At 52.8% G+C, this 21,376-nt stretch overlaps 1 protein-coding gene across 2 annotated transcripts in view; it reads right to left on the bottom strand.

The window, feature by feature from the left end:
- PRPSAP1 (phosphoribosyl pyrophosphate synthetase associated protein 1) overlaps nucleotides 1-14,224 on the bottom strand; it is a 28,917-nt gene extending 14,693 nt beyond the window's left edge. Inside the window, exons 1-4 of one of the 2 annotated variants that reach the window (XM_054394091.1) lie at nucleotides 14,061-14,140; nucleotides 11,686-11,753; nucleotides 4,087-4,139; nucleotides 1,816-1,882 (exon numbers count right to left, since the gene is read on the bottom strand). Coding sequence is in view for 1 of the 2 variants with exons in the window: in XM_054394090.1 (XP_054250065.1) it covers nucleotides 1,816-1,882; nucleotides 4,087-4,139; nucleotides 14,061-14,224 (284 nt within the window). In the remaining variant the exon portion in view is untranslated. Of the gene's footprint in view, nucleotides 1-1,815; nucleotides 1,883-4,086; nucleotides 4,140-11,685; nucleotides 11,754-14,060 lie in introns of both variants that reach the window. The other variant, XM_054394090.1, reaches the window with a different exon arrangement.
- Nucleotides 14,225-21,376: the final 7,152 nt, after the last annotated feature.

Consider the following 21,376-nt stretch of genomic DNA (forward strand, 5'->3'; position numbering starts at 1 on the left):
TCACTGCAAAACTGAGATGCCCTTGAACCTGTCCTCTAAAGCAATGCAGCAAGGCAGAGCTGCACCTTAACAATCAAAGGTGACTTGGCTTGCACAAAGGTGGCTCCTCACCAGGAGGGCCTTGAAGATATTGGCTAAAAAAGGACCCCCAACACTGAATTCAGTTCATGGTAAAAACCAAGGGGATCAACAAGTTCAAAACAGGGGAGGTTTTCCTCTCCCCAAACTACTGCTGTCCCTAATGCTCTGAGTTGTTCTCTCTTCACATCTTATCTGCTCCAGGAGTTCTCAGTTACAAGGGAGGGACAGAGAATGGCAGCATTCACCCAAAACAAGCCTGCAACAGTGGATTTTTGTCTCGTGGAGACTGAGATGCTCCCTGAAGGAAGAAACATTTGGAGCATTCCCTCTGAAGAGAGATGAGCTGGAGGAAGATCTCAGCCTGCAAGAGGAACTCCAAAGGTAAGCCTCTGGACAAAAGGATACTAACTTGAATTCTCACTGGCCTCTACTTCTTTGGCAAGCAAGGCAAAAATCCATTTTGAGGGTATTCTGCTACCTAGTTGAGTTCTGACACTTATTGGTTCCTTATGATCTCCAAAATCTGAGCAGAATTAGTAACTTGGAAAAAAGCTCTCAGGGCAGGAAGAGCCTTGTTTTGCTAACTGTGCAAAAGGCATCCTACCAGTACCTCATCTCTGAAAACAGCAGCTCATGGCTGGTCATTCAGCAGTTAGAATCTGTAAGTGGGCTTCCTCCCCACCAAACTCTTTGGAGAAGAGCAGACAGAGGAAACCTTCTCAGTGCTGATCAATATCTAAAGAGTAGGGGGCAAAAGGATGGGGACAGACTCTTCAGTGGTGCCCAGTGACAGGACAAGGGGCAACAGGCACAAACTGGAACCCAGGAGGTTCCATCTAAACGTGAGGAAAAAAAAAAAAAAAACAACAACTTTCCTGTGAGGATGCCAAAGCCCTGGAGCAGGCTGCTCAGAGAGGGTGGGGAATCTCCTTCCCTGGAGACTTCCAAAAGCCACATGGACATGATTCTGTGCAGCCTGATCTAGGCAAGCCTGCTTTACCAGGGGGGGTGGACTAGATGATCTCCAGAGGTCCCTTGCAACCCCCACCAGTCTGTGATACCAATGCTATCTCACTACATTCTTCCTCAGCTAGACAAACAGCAAGGTTCCTGGGGTTAGCAGCTGGTTTTCTAGCCCCCTGGTTACTTGCATCCCTTCTTTTTTTAACTCTTCAAGGTTAAAACAACCCAAAATAAAACTCAAGAAGGCCTCTAAGAGTACAGGAAGGAAGCTACAGGCTTCCACCTGAGCTCAGCTTCACATCACTGCAGTGCAAGAGGAACAACAACCCAGCTTGTGATAAAAGCAGGAGCTGCTGCTGGTCGCTTGCTCTGCTGCTTATAAATTGGAGGAAATTTACACATCCCAAGATGGAAATGCCACTCTGAAATCCCCACACAACTCAGCCTGCAAGGGCACCAGCAGCACACAGAGCAGGCATGTTCCACTTGAAGCCATCAGTCATGCTTGTTCTTTGCCTCAAGTGACACACTTCAGCTATTTGATGGGAAGCTTTTTCAGTTCGCTGCGGCACAAGCGATCCTCTGGGGGAATTTCAACAGCTTAACACTATGCAAGTGTCTTAAGTGTGAGTCAAAGCAATGACAGGACTGGAAAAAGAGCCTGCTTATTGCTGGCCAATGGTGAACAAACCTAGCAGCCCAACCTCCTGAACCAGAAAAAACTGAAAGCATGTCCACAGGCTTTTTGAAACTGAGCCACACGTCTCTTACCTGGGGATTGTCTGGATAATGAAGACATCCTGGCCCCGGACAGATTCTTTTATTTCAACTCTTGTTTCTGAAAAGGTTGAGAAGAGAGTCAGTTTTGTTTCCAAACACCAGATCTGCAGTGATTTACATCATGTTTGAGCAGTGACTGCCCCCCACTGTGTGGGTGGAGTGGGTGTATGAAGGGCGAAGGAGCCTCTGGCTCCTTCGCCCTTCATACACCCACTCCACACACACAGAGGTGAGCCAAGGGAACAAAGGTAGGTGCCCAGAAACAAAGAGCTATCATGGCACACCAGTGAGTTGTTATCTACCTTGCAGCACCAGGCTGAATTAGTTCTTCTTTCAGGTGTAGAAGACAAATCTCCTACACCAAGGAGGGATCCTTTCCACTTCTCCCTGTTGAGCGCTGAAAGCTGTCGGCGTCGCGTTCAGCAATGAACAACAAACCTCCCAAAGCAGAGCCACCTTTAGTACTCACCAAGAAAGCAACTCAGCTCTTTCCCAGCTTGCCCATGGGGTCAGCTGCACACAGCCCAAGGCAACCCCAGCAGCACAGAGTTGAGAGGGAGAACTCCCCAGTTTCGCTGTCAAGGTCAAGGCATTTCAACGCTGCCAGGAGCTGCAAACTTGGGTCTCTGCTGAGCACAGTTCCTACAGTCCCAGCCTCAAATGCCAAGAGCTCAGCCCTGAAGCAGCTCTGCAAAGCAATGACTCCACACCTCCCAAGGTACCTGCCCTAGCCACTCATTTGCCACACAGTCATGAACCAGAGGGCAGAGACAAGTGAAAGGAGAACTATCTACCCAGCTACCACATTCCAAGTCTAATTGCCTGGGCACTGGCAGTAACCTTAAGGGACTCTGCTGAAAGCAGACTGATTTCCTGTGCAGTGATGAGGAACGACTTCAGACCCTGCAGCAAGTGACCTGATTTAAAACTAAGCCCAAAGGGCAGTGAGCTCTCACTAGCACAACTGCAGCAGCCAACCCCAAGCTTAACCAATGGCAGCCTACACACTGTGTGGCCCATTCTGAAGCCTCACACCCAGCCAGCATCATTTCCATCCCTTCCTCTCATCTCTATCAGCTCTCTGGTTCTGGTCTCTCATGCAGATATGGTAACCAAGAGGTCTTGAAGAGTAATCCAAGGTCTTGAAGAGTAAATGACTCTTAGCCACTGAAGTCTGGTAGCCAGAATCCTTGTGTTTTAGCCCAGCAGCTGCAAACAGACACTTGTGTGATGGTTTGAAACTGTCTTTTTAATTTTTCCTTGCAAAGTTCAGAACAGAGAAAGTGAAAGAATGTAAATAAGTCACTATTGGGTGTAAGAAAGCAAAATACTGATTGTTCTAAACACTTCCATTGGATAGATAGAAATGTTTAAGAACTATTACCCAAAACAAAGTAGGCATTCTGCACATTCTGCGTTCGGCAGTGGGGGCAGTTGCTGGGCTGTCTGGCTGCTGTTTCTTCTTCTCTTCTGGCTGAAGATAACACACTGACCTTGGCAGCTAAGTTAACAACTTTCTGCTTAACTCACTCTGCTTCTCTGTCCAGGGGGGTCTGGGGGGAAGCTCCTGGGAGAGGGAGGCCCCCTTTGGGAGGATCCCCTTGGGGGGAAGCAAAGGGAGATCGGTTGTGCTTTTTCTGTTGATTGTATATATTTGTGAATGTTGTGAATTTTGTATATTTGTACATATTCATTGCATTTCATCGTAGATTTTAGACTCTGCTTTGTAAATACAGCCTTCATTTGCTTCCAGACTGGGCTAGCCTGGTTATTGTTGGTGGGGGGGGGAATTTCAGCTCACACCGACACAACTTGCTATGTTCAAAGAGCTGAAAGCCAGCTCAAAGACACCCACCCCAGCATGGCCCCAGCTCTGCACTTTTTAAAGCAAGGTCCTTGCTCAGGCAGCTCCAATTGCATGTGGCAGGGGAGGCCTGGAAGAAGGACATCATTTAACATGACACCTAGAGAGCACTTTGAAATCTGGGAGATGTTTTGCTGAGCAGAAGGATTTTGGCAGCTGCTAACACCCAAGGCAGGTCTCCCTTTTAGAGGAGAGTTTGATGGGCAGAGAAACCAGGTAAGAGAGGCAAACAAGGAACACATCTAATTGGTTTGTTCAAGGTCAGACACAGCAGCAGCAGCAGCAGCAACCCAGCTGAACCATTGCACTCAGACAGGTTTGGCTGATGGAGTTACCCAGCATTTAAAAGACTACCTGCACACAGCCAAGATTTCTCTTACCTCCAAGATTTCTCTTACCTCCATTGGTTTCCTGGTACACCACAGATTTCCCCAGCTCAGCTCCAAGACGCCTGGAGAGAAAAAATGGACAGTGAGAAATGGAGGAACCCAGCAGCTCATGATGCAAAGCAGAAACTGGACCAACCATGACACACCACCAAAACACAGCACTGCCTAACAGGGAGCTGGCTGCACAGGCCAGGCTGCAGAGCTGCATGTCCCCCCTTCCCTGGGGGGCTCCTTCCCTCCCACATCCATGGTGAGGGCTTTGTGGCAGTTGATAACAGCATCTAAGAGCCACTCCTTGTCCTCTGATGGCAAAGGACATCTTGCTGCCACCTTAGATCTGTTGTGGAACTAAACATGAATGATTTCCTCAGGCTTGACTAACAGCAACTGAGTCACACTCGGACTCCCACTTCATATTTTTCCCCTTCCTTCTGAAATAACTCAGCTGATGGAAGAGATTTTAATCTCAACAAAAAGGATTCTGATTTTTTTTTTTCAGATTACTCCTTTCTCTTCTCAAATGTCAAACCTACAACATTCATCACAACACAGATTAAAGGGAGGTGGGGACACACACACACACACATCTGTAATTTCTTCCTTATATGAAAAGCTTTATTCTGAAGAGCATTTGAAAAAGCTCTAAAAGGCAGCCTGCTCCCTCAGGTGACACTCCTGTATTTAACTGCAGTGACAAATTATCCATTAGTAAGATTTAGAGGCATGTGTGCTTTAACTGTGAGCCTTCCTGGGCTAGACGTGCTCTGCTGGTTGGAGCACCAGGCAAGTCCCTCCTCTCCTCTGGGGTCTGCTCAGTGGCCATGCCCACACACTGGATCAGGAAACAGCCTATGCCTGAAAAATACCTTTGTCCAACACAGTGATTACAGCAGGAGCTTCCTGCTTGCACATATTTACCTGGGCACGTGCCAATATGATGTGAATCAAGACCAACACCAAAGAGTGTCCACATCTGTCACTGCCCTTCCTTCAGCACTCAGTCTCTCTCCATCTCCTTAGCCACAGACTCGGCCTCAACTTCCATTGTTCCAAAGATAGCTTTTTCTACAGAGGTCCGTGAGCAACACAGCCCAGCACTGGCACACTGCTGGCCCACCAGCAACTGTTGGACTCAGCTCTCAGCCCACATGCTGGAGGTCTGATCTAGAAGCTGGCCTGGGAAGCATGGCTGTGATAACAGACACTCACCGAGCTCACTCTGCTTAGCTGGTTCCTGAGCACACCTTTGGCACACGCAGGGCACTGAGCATGTGCCTGGCAGCACCTTTTGCAATGTTTGGGGCTGGGGAGTCAACTCCTGCAGTGAGAATCATCCCTGTGTGGTTGTAACCTGCCTGGCTTGGGTACTGACCGCAGCATCACCCAGGCACTGCCCAGTCCAGACAGGGCAAGCCACCCACACCTCTAACTCACCTTCTCCTACCAGCCCTGACGAGTTACAACTTGCAGCTGTGACACAAGCCTCAGTACCTCCAGCATCTTCAAAGCACAGCTGGCAGCTGGTCAAGCAAGGGCAACCCCCAGGGATGGAGGCAGAGCAAAGGGGAGTTGTGCAGATGGGATGCACCGAGCACTTGCTGCCACCCCTTGGGATCCGGTGCCCTCCCGATGCCAGCCAGGCGCTTGCAGCCACTGAGCTTCGCCCTACGAGTCAAAACAGGCTCCAGAGCCAGACACACAAACACACCAAACCCAGCCCTGTGTGTGGGGAGAGGTCCAGTGACTCACAGGTTGTTTCATTCCTCCCCAAGTGCACAGCCAGCCCTGCCAGCTCCTGCTGGAGGCACACGTGCCCTGACTTCACTGCAGGCACCACGCTCCCCCCTCACTGCTGCAAAAAACCTACATTGGCAAGACTCTGCAAGAGCCCTTACTCAACCCTGCACCTCCTAGCAGGAAGGAATGCTTCAAAACCAGTCCAGCCAGACACACTGCAGCAAAGCACCCCTTGGAGGGTGGCACTTTCAACACTAAGTGGTGGTAAACAGAGGTTTGTGATGCTGTGCGAGGATGCAGCTGGCAAGAAGAGACCAGAGCCAGCGGTTCCCTGCTCAAATCATCCAGCAGCAACACAGCTCCTGTGCTGCTGAAACAAGGAATCAGAAGGGCAAGTTTGTTCCCTGACAGAAAGAGGGACACTAAACAGCCCAGCTTGTCAAACCTGGGTGCATACAGCAGCAGCAGAGCCAGTAAAGGAATTTAAAGGTAGCAGATTGCTCTGCTCCAACAGTAAATGTCTGCTCTGCTCCAACTGTTGACTGCAAATAAACAGGAGGGGCAGCAAAGGGAAGGATCTGAGATAAAGATGCCCATAAAAGTCATACATCAACCCAGCCTGCAGCACTCTGCAGTCCTGTGAGCACTGCAGACACACCGACAGGCAGCTCAGTTACGTTTACCCAAGGGCCACACCTGCCACTGAATCCATTCCCAAAGGCTTTGTGTAAGCTGAGAGACTTCAGCTAGTGAAGAGGTCTGACAAAGCCTTGATTTATTAGGGAGCAGACTGTTCAGGCAGCTCCTGTTGTAAACCCCTTGATTCCACAGGACTTGTGTCAAAAGGGAGATTTGCACACCCAAGCCAAGGGCAGAGCACAGCTTCAGCCACCACACAGCCTGGGAGCAACCACTTGTAACAGAGTCCAAAGAGAAGTTCTCCTTCCCTACCTGTTACCTCTCCCCTTTCCCCCTTCATCCCCAGCTCTTTTGTCTCCAAGCCTTCTCCATGTAGAAGCTCCCAACTGCTGGTTGCTTTAGGCAACAGAGGAATTCAACTGACAGCAAGACCTCTGTTTGTGTTGGGCTTCAGGACTAACAGCATAACCCTGTGAACAGAGGGTTCTGCAGGCACTGGGTGACTTGTCTGCACACACAGGCAGATCTACACCAGGAAAGAAGAGGCTGGCAGCACAGGTAGCCCAGAGCAGACACACACACACACCCCCCCTCAGAGAGATACAGCTTCTTCTGGCAGAAATAATACTTCAGGTCCTGCAGCTAAATCTCATCTCCAAGCACAAGCAGCTCCATTGACAAAAGGCTGCTGCAGGGTGCAGGATTTGGTTGTGGGGCACCACTGGAGGCTTTTGTTGATATTTGAAGCGTTTAAGACTGCAGAATGGTCAGGCTGGTTTTACTGCATCTGCAGAAATCTCACTTGTCAGCCAGTGCTGAGCAGGTATCAGGGCAGGAGTTCACTTCTGGAGGCTCCTTCCTCCATCCAACAGAGGCAAACTCAGTTTGCTCTTGGTTTTGTATCTAAAAGCAGCAGTCCCCAGAACTGGGATCTGTTGAAAAAGCTGTGCAAAGACACAGGGAGTCACAGACTGGTGGAGGCTGCAAGGGACCTCTGGAGAACACCCAGTCCAACCCCCCCTGCTAAAGCAGGGTCACCCACAGCAGGATGTCCAGGATCACAATGTCCAGGCAGGTTTGGAATGCCTCCAGAGAAGGAGACTCCACAACCTCTCTGGGCAGCCTGCTCCAGGGCTCTGCCACCCTCACAGTGAAGAAGTCTTTCCTGATGTTTAGGCAGAAGCTCCTGAGCTCTCCCTGTGTGACCCCACTGCTGCTGCTGGGGAAAGCTCTGCTCCTTGCACTGCTCTATCCTCACACCAGCACCAAATGTCTGGAGAACAGAAGGTTCTAAGGAGACCTTCTTGTGGCCTTCCAGTAACTGAAAGGGGCTACAAGAAAGCTGGGGAGGGACTTTTTAGGCTGTCAGGGAGTGATAGGACCAGGGGGAATGGAAAAAAAAATAGAAATGGGTAGATTCAGATTGGATGTTAGGAAGAAATTCTTCACCATGAGGGTGGTGAGAGACTGGCAGAGGTTGCCCAGGGAGGTGATGGAAGCCTCATCCCTGGAGGTTTTTGCAGCCAGGCTGGATGTGGCTGTGAGCAACCTGCTGTAGTGTGAGGTGTCCCTGCCCATGGCAGGGGGGTTGGAACTAGATGATCCTTGAGGTCCCTTCCAACCCTGACAATTCTATGATTCTAAATTCTCTAGAACCTGACAACACCTAAGAGAGGAAATCTCTTTGTGGCTTTCAAAACTCCTTCCCAGAGCAATTGGCCAGTAGAAATTTCTATTGATCTGCAATCTCTCTCTGCAAGCACTGCCCAGGAAAGATGATCTCACTTTCTGCAGTCTCAACACATGCCAAGAGGATATTAAGCTGTGGATAGAGGAATGCTTATAAAAACCTGCCTCAGATTCACAGCCTAAATGTGAGCAGCTCAGGAGTCACCTAAGCTGAAGGAGGAAGTGACACACTGCAGTATTTCAGGAAATGCCACAAGGTCCTATTAGAGTGCACTTTGAAATGCTCCTCTGAGGCTGTCAGAAACCACTGTACCAAGCTCTTGAGACAAAGGACAGGCAGTCCAAAGAGCCTTGATGCTTAGCTGAATCAAAATTCAAGAGGCAAATTGACTTGCAGCATTTCCATGCTATCAAAGCATTTTCAGTTCTGCTGGGAAGGGTTCTCAGCCTGGGCTGTGTTTCCTTTCCCCCCCTGCTCTGTGACAAGCACCTAAAAGACATTGGCAAAGTTATCTGCAAAGGGAGCTTCCAGCCAGCTCACAGTGCAAACGTTCCACTGGAAGAGAAATGTGCACACAGACAAAGCCCTGGACTGTGGTAGGATTTTACTCTTCATTACAAAGACTTTCACTGCTCTCAGCTCTGCAAACACCCAACTCACCCCTGCAGACTCCAGAAGGAGCTGGAGCTGACAGCAGAGGATCTCTTTGGTGCCTGGCCACAGCCTGACTTTTGATTGCTTTTCAAACTTGAGCAAATCTTTAAAGAAAGATCAGCCAGCTGGGTCCAGCCAGCACAGCAGCAGCTCTGTGGTGCATTTCCTCATCTCCCCATGACAAGAACAAGCCAAGAAAGGGAAAGGAAACAGCAGCTTCCTGGATACAAGGCTAGAGCCTTGTTCAAATATCCTTATTAACTATCTGAGCTCTCCTTTCCCTCTCTCCATCCACCCACTTGGATGCCTGAAGCACAGCCCCTGCTGCTCATCTGCCACCCAGCACTTGCATCACTAATTCCAGCCATGCCAGAGCTGTGAAGCTGAACCACCAGCAAACACTACACAGACTTTCCTCTGCTCTTCCCAGTCCACTTCTGGAGAAGCAACTTCCCATGCATCTGGCACCACACAACAGCTACCACACCAAGTCAATCTGCTCAGACATGTCACAGGCTTCTTCTAAGCCACATGGAAAAATCTCACAACCCAGCTGCTCCATGCACACCCTCTTCCAGCACTGTCCCCTGTAGCCCTCTCCAACTGTGTGGCTTTTTAGCTGGTTGCTCTTTGCCCCTTGCTTAAATCCTCTGCTGCAGATTCACCCTGTTATTATCTGGGCCACAGTGCTGGATCTTCTGAGATGGGAAAGAGCTGATGCCACCTCCTCTCCTCCCAAGCATCACACAAGAGCCCTTTCCAGAAGCCAAGAAGAGGCAGAAAAGGTCCTTTTCCAGAAGGCAGAAAGGTTTGGAGATGGGAGGGGAGAAGCAACCTGAGGTTCCTGTGAGCTGACTCCCCTGTGCCACATGCTGGTAGTTGCCAAGATGACCAAACAAGGAAAGCTGAAGCTACTCTTCCTCCACCCCATCCAAAATGCTCCTTCCTTCAGCTGAGGAAGGGTGCTGGAAGTTCTCCTAACATGCTGTCTCTTCCAACAGCAGGACTCACCTCCTGTTCACCCACAGAAAGCATCACCCTGGTTTTAGTTGCCTCATACAGGGCCCCCTACAGCAGAGATCAGAACCCAAGTCTCCTTCTTTTCCTCTTTACTCCACACTGTTTATGCTCATAGCATTGATACTCCTTTAGATCACCACCATTTTAAGTCCTGCAAACCAAATGAACATGGACCTGATGGAGCAGCTCCAGAGAAGGGCCACAGAGATGATCAGGGGGCTGGAATACCTCTCCTGTGGGGACAGGCTGAAAGAATTGGGGCTGTTCAGCCTGGAGAAGAGAAGGCTCCAGGGATATCTCACAGCTACATTTCAGTATCTGAAGGGGACCTACAGGAAGGCTGGGGAGGGACTGTTTAGAGAGATAGCACAAGAGGCAGTGGTTTGAAACTGGAGCAGGGGAGGTTCAGGCTGGCCATCAGGAGGAAGTTCTGCACAATGACAGTGGTAAAATACTGGCTGCCCAGGAAGGTCTCTAGGCTGTCCCTACAGACACTCAAAGCCAGACTCAACGTGACCCTGGGCAGCATGATCTAGTTGGAGGTGTCCCTGCTGACTGCAGGGAGGTTGGACAAGATGACCTTTGAGGTTCCCTTCCAACCTGATGCAACCTGTGAACCCAGAATACCCACACCCACTCTGCAATGAATTTATGATGGTGCCACCTCCTGGGTAACACAGACCTGCAGGAGCACCAGGGAAGCATGGGCAAGCTTCAATCAGCAATCCCCTCCAAGCCAAACACACAAATGGGCAGTGGAATGTAGTATTTGTACCTTCTGTGCCAAACACTGCAGTCAGAGGAAGACCTAAATGCATCTGAGGGACTCTGGAGGTTAAAAAGATTTGCTGAACCTCCCTCCCCACCCCAAGAAGCACAAGAGGATTGTTAGGGATCAGCACTGGTCACACAAGTTATCTTCCTGCCCTGTAAATGCAGCTTGTAATCAGGTGCCAAGAGCCCTAATTCCAGGAGGAGTTTGCTTTCCCTCTGGGAATGTATTTTAACACATCACCCCTCTCAATTTATGAGCTAGAAGTAAATCTGGGCTTTGGGTTACGATTGGGTGGTGCTGAACTTAAGGAGCAGCTTCATTATTTAAAGTTCCATGAGCTGTTTGGTTCTCATCAGCCAGCAGCATCTCCTCCTCCTGGCAGGCAGGAACACACACAGCTCTGAGAACTCCAAAGTGAAAGTGACCATTCTGAGCCCATCCCATCAAGAGACACAAAGGCAAAAAGGGAAATTTGCAAGGGCAGGGAGGTGTGCCAGAATGCTACCACAGAGCCTGAACTGAAAGTCACTCTAGAAGCTGGGAACAGCTTTCAGATGTCTGGTTCATGTCACGTTGCTCCTCCCCAGGCTTGAGAGTTTAGAAAAGGGTAAGCCAGGACTCCTCAAGCATTGGTTTTAGTATCATAGAATGGCTTAGCTTGGAGGGGACCTTAGAGATCAGCTACTCCAAGCTCCCTGCCACGGACAGGGATGCCTCTCAACTAGACTTGATTGCTCAGGGCTTCACCCAACCTGGCCTTGAACACCTCCAGGGAGGGAGCATCCACAACCTCCCTGGGCAACCTGTTCCAGAGTCTCACCACCCTCCTACTGAAGAGCTTCTTCCTAAGATCCAGTCTAAACCTACTCTCCCTTAGCTTAAAACCACTCCCCCTTGTCCCATCATACCCAGAAGCAAAGAGCCTGGAGGGACAAGTGTCCCAAGGGGCCCCACTCCCAATATTGTGTGTTGGTTTAAAGTGCTTTTACTACAGGCTACACAGGGAAAAAAAAAAACAACCTTTAAAAAGAACACACAATATTAGAGGCCAGACTCACCCTTCTCTAAGACTCTAGTAAAAGGCACAACTGACCTTCCCAGCAAAGAAGAGGCTGGGATGTGACACAGAGGGAAAGCCAGCAGCCAGGCATCTTTTGCGACCTGAAAAGACAAGGGATGTGTTACAAAGGTGTTCAGACAGCTCTGAAGGGGAGTGGGTGCAAAACTCCTGCACAAGAGGCTGGAGACACCTTCATTTTGGGCAGACTTTTCACTGTGGGCAACTCCATGCTATGAAAGGTCCCAGGTTTTGCATCCTCGTACATTCAGAGGTTCACAGAATGGTTGGGGGTGGAATGGAGCTTAAAGGTCATCTAGTTTCAACCACCTCCCACTAGATCAGGTTGCTCAAGGCCTCATCCAACCTGGCCTTGAACACCTCCAGGGAGGGGGCACCCACAACCTCCCTGGGTAACCTCTTACCAGTGTCTCCCCACCCTCACTGTAAAGAATTTCCTCCTAATCTCCAGTCTAAATCTCCCCTCCACAAGCCTCCATCCATTCCCTCTTGTCCTGTCACAACAAAACCTCATCTGGGTAGGAATGCTTCAGACTTTTGCACTTCAGAGTGGTCCCTACTCCTGTTTTACAGACAGTAAAGTTGTGTCCTCAAGTCTCAGTTTAAGCAGTAGCTCTGCATCACACTCTCGTGCTCCTACCACCACCAGAGCACCCAACCTCCTCCCTGCTCTTGGAGCTGAGGCAAAGAGCTCACATCACCTCTACTGGAGGTTTACTTTGTGAAGGACAGCCAGGAGGTCACTCTCTGGATCCTGCTGTCACTCCCCCCTCAGAGCATCCCTGGGAATGCTGCAGAGGGTTACAGCAGCACGTCAGCCAGCCAGCTGTGTGTGCCATGGCCTGGGGAAGCCTGCTCTGTGTCTCCTCTCATCACATCTGTTTTTCAAAAGGGAGTTATTTTTAAGACAAAGAGCAGAGAAGAAAGATTGCCCATTTGCTCTTTCAGTCCTGAGAACTTGGAGCTTGTCCTCAGGGGACTTCTGCTATGCTCTGTGCTGACACAACAGGACAAGCCCTGTAAAGCCATGTCCCATGCAACTTTTTCAGACATAAAGACTTGATTTTCCAGAGTTATAGCAGTGAAGGGAAAGTGACACAGAACTGATCAAAACACAGCCAAACCCCTTTTCCCTTCCAAACAAGGAGTAATCCTTTCCACCTGACACCAAAGAAGTCCATCACTAGTATCCCACACACATCCCACCACCACCACCAGTGATCCCAGTCAGCCAGCCAAGCCAGCTTCATGGAGCTAATCTGTGCTAAGGCCTGAGCACAGTTTGCTAAGGACAAACAAAACAAGCTTGCAGGGTAAGATGGCAGCACACCTGTACTTAGTAATGCTCCCAACTGAAGCATGCCCCTGGAGACAAGAATGGGCCAGCAGCTGCCTAAATGGTAGCAAGGATGCCATCCATCTCTTGTGGAAGGTGAAGAGGCACTGAGCCCTCTCGATTTTGGGAGCATCTTCCAACAGACTGTAGCTGAGAAGCAGCAGAAAGGAAACTCAAATCCTGCTTTAGGATGACAGCTTCCCAAACACACAGCTGTCTGCCTTGGAAAAGCCACCTCAGCTGGGAGTGCCCCAATTGGAACCAAACTAATTGAAAACAAAAGAACCAAGTGTTGGGGTAAACTCAGTGCTCCTCTCTGCAGCAAGAGCATCATTTTGGAGCCACCCCTCCTTCAGCAGGACCCAGTGCCTGCCAAGTCATGGTCCAACTCTGTCCAAATTGATGAGTTGAAATAAAGAAAATAGGGGAAAAAAAGGGGGGGAGGGGGGAAGTTCTATCCCTGAACTAAACTCTCCTTTGTCAGCACATGCTGCCCACCTCTCCCACCCCACCAAAATGCAGACTGATTAATCCACTTTGGTTAGTGCAGCTGCTGGTGTTGCACTGGGGTCCACACAAGCAATGCTCCCAGTGCCCCTCGCAGCGAGGCTGCTGAGCACAGTGTCACCCAGCCTGTCCCCATGAAAAAGCAGCAAAGTTTGCAGCATCTCCCAAAACCAGTTAAAAATGTTTTTCTGAGGTTTTCTCAGCTACCTTTCACCTTCTCCCTCCCCGAAAAGCAGCAACCTGCCTTTTTAAGCCTTGAAATGGATGTCAGAGACACGAGAGGCAGAAAGCAGCCAGTCCGTTTTTGTCACCGGGTCAAGCTGAGTTATCGGCAGGGACAAGCTGGCGCCAAGGAGGAGAAAGGCAGAGCTGCTGAACACTCAGTGCAAAGAAAAGGTGCTTGCAACAGACACCTTTGGCTTGAGAAGGCAGGAAGGGGTCGCCCAAAGCCTCCGCAGCGACTTTGATGAAAGCCTGGCTGCTAGGAGCAGCGCTGGGCTGGGTGGTGGTGGAGGGGAAGAAACTTGAAACAAGAGAGGGAACTTACTCCGTGATCCTCTTTGCCAGCTCGGTGCAGGCTGCCGTGGAGTTGGCCGAGAAGACCCGGTAGCCACTTCTGGCTGCGTTCATCGCCAAAGAGTCATGCAACCCCCGTGGAGCTCGAAAACGAGAAAAAACAGATTTATAAGGCAACAACAGCTTCCGTGGCATCCTTTTCTTCCTCTCCGCCTCGATCGCCGCCCCTTAAGGGGTGGGGAGGAGGAGGAGGAGAGGAACACTTCGCTACCTATGGTCGTGCTGGTCCCCTCCGGTGGCAAAATATAAAAGGGGGAGGAGGAAAATATGATTATTAAAATAAAGTGCTGCAGCAGCAGCAGCAGCCGCCTAGAGGGGTGAGCCTGTGTGCGGGGTGCTCCAGCGCGCTGCCTGCAGAGCAACCCCGCCCCGGGAGCCGAGCCTGGGGTAACCCCAGCCCAAACCTGTCCCACGCTTACTCAGAGGCAACTCATGCACCAAGGGAAGGCAAAACTCCAAAATGAAGAGGGGGAGCAAGGCGGGAAGGGGGGGGGGGCGCAGGGGAAGCCCTTGGCTGGACAAGGTGGATGAGAGCTGAAGGAGGGTGAGCGGAAGGGGGCGCGGGAAGGTTGGAAGGGAGTGAAGTGTTTCCCTGTGAGGCAGCAAAGCTAGAGTGGGGTCCCTGTGGTGGGGCAGGGGGTATGGTAATAGTAGGGGTCCCTACGAGACCGGGGAGGGTCCGCTCACCCTCACCCAGCCAAGCGAGTTCCGCCACCCGGCTAGAGCGCCTCTGCCCTCGGCCGCCATGTTCTCCCCGAGGAGAGACCGCCCCCCGCGCCATCTTAGGTGAGGGCACCGCGACCGCACCGCCTTACAAGGAGAGCAAAGCTATCAACTACTGCCCGAACAGCCCTGCTACCTGAGGAGGAGGCGTAGAGAACCGCGTCAACTCCCTCTCCTCGGTGGAAGTGCACCGCCCGCTTCCTGGATGCGGTTAACAGCGCGGCCAGCTTTCCCTTCTGTCCAGCAGTGAGAGGCACGGCCTCAGTGCGGCGACTTCAGTGCCCGTAGCCAAGATGGCGGCAGCATCGGCGGAAGCGCTGTGTCGCCGCTCTAGCCCTGCTCTATGGCAGGCGGGGCCGGTCCCGCCCCGTGAAGCTTAACCCTGGGTCCTCCTGGAGCCCCGCAGCCGACGGGTGACCCTCTGGACCGGGGGCTCTCCTCAACGCCCCGAGGCTGTGATGGCGGCCCTGAGGAAGTGCTGCTGGAGCTAAACTGATTTACTTGGAAGGGTTTCTGTTCACTGCAGGGGGGTCGGACAGGGTGACCCTTGAGCGTCCCCTCCAACTCACTGCAATCTGTGAACCTGTAAACCTGGTCTCTGCCTCATTGACCGAAGGGAACACTCACTATCAGGCTCTCTAAGGTCTTCCAGGCTCCTTGGATGCAAGGACAAAGTCCCACTGAAGTACAGGCACTACTTGTCTAAGCAGAAGCTTCTGCTCCAAGCTACAGGTCAGAGCTCTGCCAAGACCCAGGGAGCATCAATTTCATCACCAGGATTGCCCCATGTGGCTTCATTCACCCTGGAGAGGTCTTTCCTGGCAGTTTTCTAAGCTGCTGTAGGAGATCATTGTTCCTTCCCTTCTCCCAGCTAAGAGGAGGGAGGTCGTGGTGGGCTTCACGCAGAACATGGAGGATCATAGAATCATAGAATTGTTAGGGTTGGAAGGGACCTCAAGGATCAGCTAGTTCCAAGCCCCCTGCCATGGGCAGGGACACCTCACACTATATCAGGTTGCTCAGAGACACATCCAGCCTGGCTCTTAAAACCCTCCAGGGATGAGGCTTCCACCACCTCCTTGGGCAATCTGCTCCAGTGTCTCACCACCCTCATGGTAAAGAATGTCTTCCTAAACAGGAGGTATGCTCTGTTATTTGGTAGCATCTCACCCCACTGCCAGGCTGCTGTGCTGTGTGCCAGCCGCTCGCAGTTGGGTACGTGGCAGCGGTGGTGCCTCCGGCGATAATTCTTGTCAGAAACATTTTGTGTTTAGCTGGGAGCTGCAGCATCACCATCAGGCCTCTTCCACTGAACACTTCATTAAAGATTGTCTCCCTCCAGCTTTCATTAAGATGCAGCACCCTCAATGCCAGCATGATACATACACAACCCTGTCCCCTCCACGTGCCACCGCTGCACTGCCCGAGCACCAAGATGGAAAGCTTTGTCTGATGGCACATCAGTCTCTGCAGTGTGGTTCCACCCCCTCCACAGCCACCCAGGACCACCCCACACTTATTTACCAGGTGTACAAGCTGTGAGAGTCCCAGAGTCCCCCTTTCACCATGCAAGCCACTTGGGTTTACTCCTGCAGCAGGACCAGACCATGGGGCTCAGCAGGAATCCTCCATCACACGTGTAGCCCTGCAGGATCAGCCATAGAATCATAGAATTGTTAGGTTTGGAAGGGACCTCAAGGATCATTCAGTTCCAACCCCCCTGCCATGGGCAGGGACACTTCACACTAGATCAGGTTGCTCAGAACCACATCCAGCCTGGCCATGAGCAAAGTGAAAACATCTGCATGGTCGTGTAGGTCAAGGTCTGCATCACTCACTGCCTCTGCTGGCAGGACGAGGGGAGCCGTGACACAGCTGTCACCCCCTTCACTTGCTGCAGGGGCAGATTCAGTGCAGCACCAGACGCCTTTCCCACGTACAGCCAGTTTGTGGCCACTGGTCCCTGTCAGGTTGCTGGTGCCTCTCCAAGTCCCCTGTATCCTGCACAGCTCCTTCCTCCGTGCCTCGTCCCAGCAGGGGCCCAACGTCCCTGCTGGTTCCCCGAAGGCAGCGCAAGGGGAAGCGAGCGCTAACAGCATCAGCTGCCCGGGCTCCGTGCGAGGCGGCGGCGCAGCCGGGCGTGCCGTGCTAATCAGGCCTCGGGCTGGCACTGACCCTGCTGCCTGGCGTCCCTCGGCGGCATCCATTCACCAGGCAGCCCACACAACCCCTCTCTCGGGCACCCCCATCCCCAGGCTGGCCTCTCCCTCAGCCACACATGCTGGTGCACGTTTAGCAACAGCTGCTGCTGCCCTACAAGGCACAGTGGTCTGACAGCAGTCTCAGCACCCTTGCTGCAGCTGGTCACAAGTTGCTGGCTTTGTCCTCCAAACGAAGGGAGGTGGGGAAAAAAAACAGAGAGGGACAGACTATTTTTGGAAGGTAGGAAGTTGGCTGCTTCCCAAGGTCCCTTCTGCACTTAGCAGAGAAACCACAGGTCCTAAGGGAAGAGGAGAACCTCAAGGGATGGGGACAGCAGGGACAAGCTCCTACGGGGGCACCCTGGCAGCAGCAAGGATGAGCCCCAAAGCAGCACCCAGGCAGGGGGAAAGCAAGGAGGGACATGCCCTGAACATGGAGTGGGAGACCCGGGAGCCATGGCACAGCACCTCTGCAGGGTGCTCAGCCTCCCACCAGCTCCTGCCCATGCCCCTAGGAAGTGAGCTTGTACCTGCCTTCCTCTTTTAAAGCCTTTCCACCCTTGCTTGCCATGAAGTTCAGGTGTGCCAGAGAAGGAAGAGCTGTTTAACCCTTTCCTGGCTGGGGTCACCTGGATCCTTGCTCTGCAGCCTCAACACAGCAGCCCAGGGCTGGTGCTGTAGCCTCTTTGGCTGTCCTCAGCCTCTGCACTGCTCTCTGGGTTCTCCCAGCATCACCTTCTGATCCTCACTCCTGCTGCCTCACGGGGTGCTCGGAGCCATCCTGGCCATAGGGGACAGGTCCTGCCTGTGTTGTCACCTTCCCTGGGTTTCCCAATTGCTGAGGCTCAGATGCAGCAAATTGGTACATTCTGCATCAGGGCAGCCACCAGCATGGCAGACCCTGGGTGGCACCTCTGTCACCTTAGAGGGGCTTGACAACACATCCTGCCCTAAACCCACCCTGCTCTCATGTTTCTGAGATTCCCCACAGCATCACCAGCTTCATCCCTGTGGGGAAAGGCCCAGCACAGCCTTGCAGGGACAGCAGGTCCCATCTGGATGGCTAGCAGAGCTGCAGGGCTGGCCTTATCTCCTGAGGAGGCTGGGCAGGGCAGTGGGCAGAGATGATGGCTCTTATCACTGCAACAACCAACCTTTCTCCTGGAAAATGGAGCAGCTTTGGTTTCTCTGCTCTGCAGGCTGAGGGTCACACCTGGGTTTACAGCCAGGCAAAGGAGAAGAAAGAAGCAATTCTGTTTACTTAGGGAGTAATTAATATCCCAGCTCCTGGCACACAGAGAGACAGCAGAAACCTCCCCCACAGCACAGGGAGAGCAAGGCTGTGCAGCCCTTTATTATTTCATTATCAGCTGGGCAGGATTAGGAGGGCGGGTCAGGGAACAGCACCAGCTTTGAGCAGGTTTAGCTCCTTTCAAAAGGCTTATCCAGGCTCAGTCTCACTTGCTGGCTGCCATGCAGTTATTTGCTGAGCAGAGGGGTTTGAGTAATGTTGAGGGGGAGGACGGGCAGGGGGTCATGTATTTTTAAAAGCAAAAAATATGTTAAAGCCCAGCAGGGAAAACCTGGGAGGTTCCTTTACAAGGAACCAGCTGTATGTATGTTGGATTTCAACAATCAGAGTGGGCAGTTTCTCAGCTCTGCCCAGACCTGCATTGCTTCCCCAGAGAAAAACAGGGTCTAGGTGTTGCCCTGTGTGTGCTAGGGTGCTTTGAGGTGGTTTTGTGCAAGGGGCTGCCATGATGGATGCCAAGGGTGGGACATCCATTGCAAGCAGCTTCCTGCAGAGCTGGAGGAGGCTTTGCCTTTTTCCCTTTACCCAGTTTCTCCCTGGAGCCTGGGTGGAACCCACAAGGAAGCCATGGGAAGTGTGGCAGCAACTCCTACTTCTTCTTACCCAGGCCAGAAACGAGAGACTGTGGTGGGGCTAAGTAATCCTGCCCCAGGCACTGAGCATCACAACGGGGATGACCCCGGGATGGGATCCAACCTCCGAGCTCACAGCCAGGTGGTTCTTATTGCAGCCTCTGACTCACCTCCCAAAAACGCCTGTGCTCACATCATGGCAGGAAACCGCTGCGGGGAAGTGGTGGAAACCCTGCAACGGGCCTGAAATGTGGCTTGTCCCAGCAAAGGGAGAGATCAAACAGCAACATTTTGGCCTCAGCCCCTCTGACGCCAGGGCTTGTCATCGGGGGTGACTTTGGGGCGGAGAGAGCGGGGTGTGTGGTTACTCCGGACTCAGCAACTTCTCGGGGGGCGCGTTGGGAGAATTTCCCCCTAGGAGGTCTGACCTCAGAAATATTTTTGAGTAAATCATCAGCTGGGAGGAATGAGCTCAGCTTCCTGATGAGCCTCATGGTCCTGGGCTGTGCCGGCAGCTCGGTGGAGGAGGATCAGGGTTGGGCAAGCAGCCCTCAGCAGGTTGCATGGCTCGGCTGTGGTGTGGGAGCTGCCGTAACCTCCAGCTCCTCAGAAGCCGAGAACCTCTTGAGTCAAGTCCTGGACTGCTGTGAGGCTGGGATTGTGGGTGATACCTGCTGCCCATGGGACATGGAGGCAGACACCAAGGGCGCAGTCACTTGGCAGAGCTCTGAAGCACATCAGTGGCAGACCCAAAATCCATGTCCCAACTCATGTGTCTGAAGTGGGCTGTGATCCCAATCGCTGTCCTCCAGGAGATACCTCTGTTACTTCTGTCCCCTCCTGCTGCGTGCTGTGTTGGCACCAGCACCACCCAGGGAGCCACAGGGTGACCGTTCCCTGCCAGCCTCTGTGGCTGGGGGCTGAGAGCCGCCGAGCCGCAGTCCCCAGACTGAGTCTGCCCCGAAACGACTCCGGCTCTGCACCGGCCGCTTTCCGCAGGCACCGGCTGGAAAGTTCCCACTGCTGCAGTCGATGCCTGTCCCCCTGCCAAACCCTGCAGCCCTGCCAGCCCCGATGCAGCGAGGAGCCGCGCTATTTCTGGCTCCACCTTGAGACATGTACCTTCAGCAGCGGGAAGGATGCTGAAAGAGATGGATCCGCGATGAGTGCATCCCCCTCCCCTTCCTAACCAGGCGGACGCGGCGGAGTGGGCAGGGATCTGGAGGAGCTGCATGCCCCCAAACGCTGCAGCTGAGCTTGCAGCAGAGCCATGTCTTCTGCACGCCTCCCCCGGGGCTGCCTGCCGCTTGGGCGGGCAGTGGGAGTCCAAAATCCTGACCCGCCCTGGCACTGGGAGCTTCTACTCTGCACTGCAGCCGGGATGTATCAGCTGGGGCGGGGGAGAGGGGGGCGGGGGAGGCGGCAAGGGGAAGCCCTCAGCCTCTGCTTTCTTCCCTCAGGACAAATTCCCTGGAGCGAGCAGCTCCTCTGGCAGCTGGGGGACAAGAAGAAGCTGCGGGGGTGTTTAATTGCTGGATTTAACCCTTGGCCTCTTGCACAGCTCAAGGCCAGCTTTTGTCTGTTGCCTCTGCCTCAGTTTCCCCAGACACAGAGGCTCCCATCACCTTCTTCAGCAAGCCTGGGGCACAGCAGTCCAGGCGTACAAGCTTTCCGCCCCAGATAACGTCTAGGGGTTGGAGTACCCCTCAGGCCCTCCCAGGATAGACGTTTGTGGGGTGTTTGCCCTTCACAGAGTCACAGAAGGACAGGGGTCGGAAGGGACATCTGGAGATCATCTCTTGAAGGGAGGCATGGTCGTAGCTGGACTGGTCACTCCAGTGATGAGAAGGGAGATGTGGGGATCCACCACTCTGTCCCCACCAGAACACCAGCCCCATGCTGCATTCCCACGCCACCTCCCCGCGCTGCCCTCCCACGCACAGGGGTGGGAACGGAGCCGATCAGGACAAACCCGGCGGGCAGACGCCTGCCCACGGCGCAGGAGCGCTAGCAGCTGCGCACCACTCGGGCTGCCGGCCCGGTCAAGGGAACTCGTTAAGGCTCTCCTAATTAAGATAGCCCCAAACGACTGTTTATCAGCACCAAGTGGTGACGGAAGCGACCCCAACTTCCGCGGCAGACATCGCCGCTGGAGGTAAACGAGCGGCCTCCGTGAGGCGCTGGGTTCAATCAGCCCGCGGCTATGGAGAGCAAAGGGACCTGTATGGGGATGGCGATGGGCAATGGGCTGGCTCTGGCATGAAGTGGGCATCTGCCAAGAGTGGTACAGCGTTAGGATGGGCTTACGTGAAGTCCCCATAGACCAGCACTAAGAGGGACAAGTTCTACCCGGATGAGATGTGCCACCGTGGAGGTTGAGATTTTGTAGGTCCCGTTTGCCATCTAAGAATAATCTGGCTGCAGCACCCTCATCTTCCTGTCCTGGACATCCCTGCCATGGGTGTCCCTGTGCTAACCT

This window comes from Indicator indicator, chromosome 29 (genome assembly GCF_027791375.1).
Source record: "Indicator indicator isolate 239-I01 chromosome 29, UM_Iind_1.1, whole genome shotgun sequence".
Lineage (NCBI taxonomy): Eukaryota > Metazoa > Chordata > Aves > Piciformes > Indicatoridae > Indicator > Indicator indicator.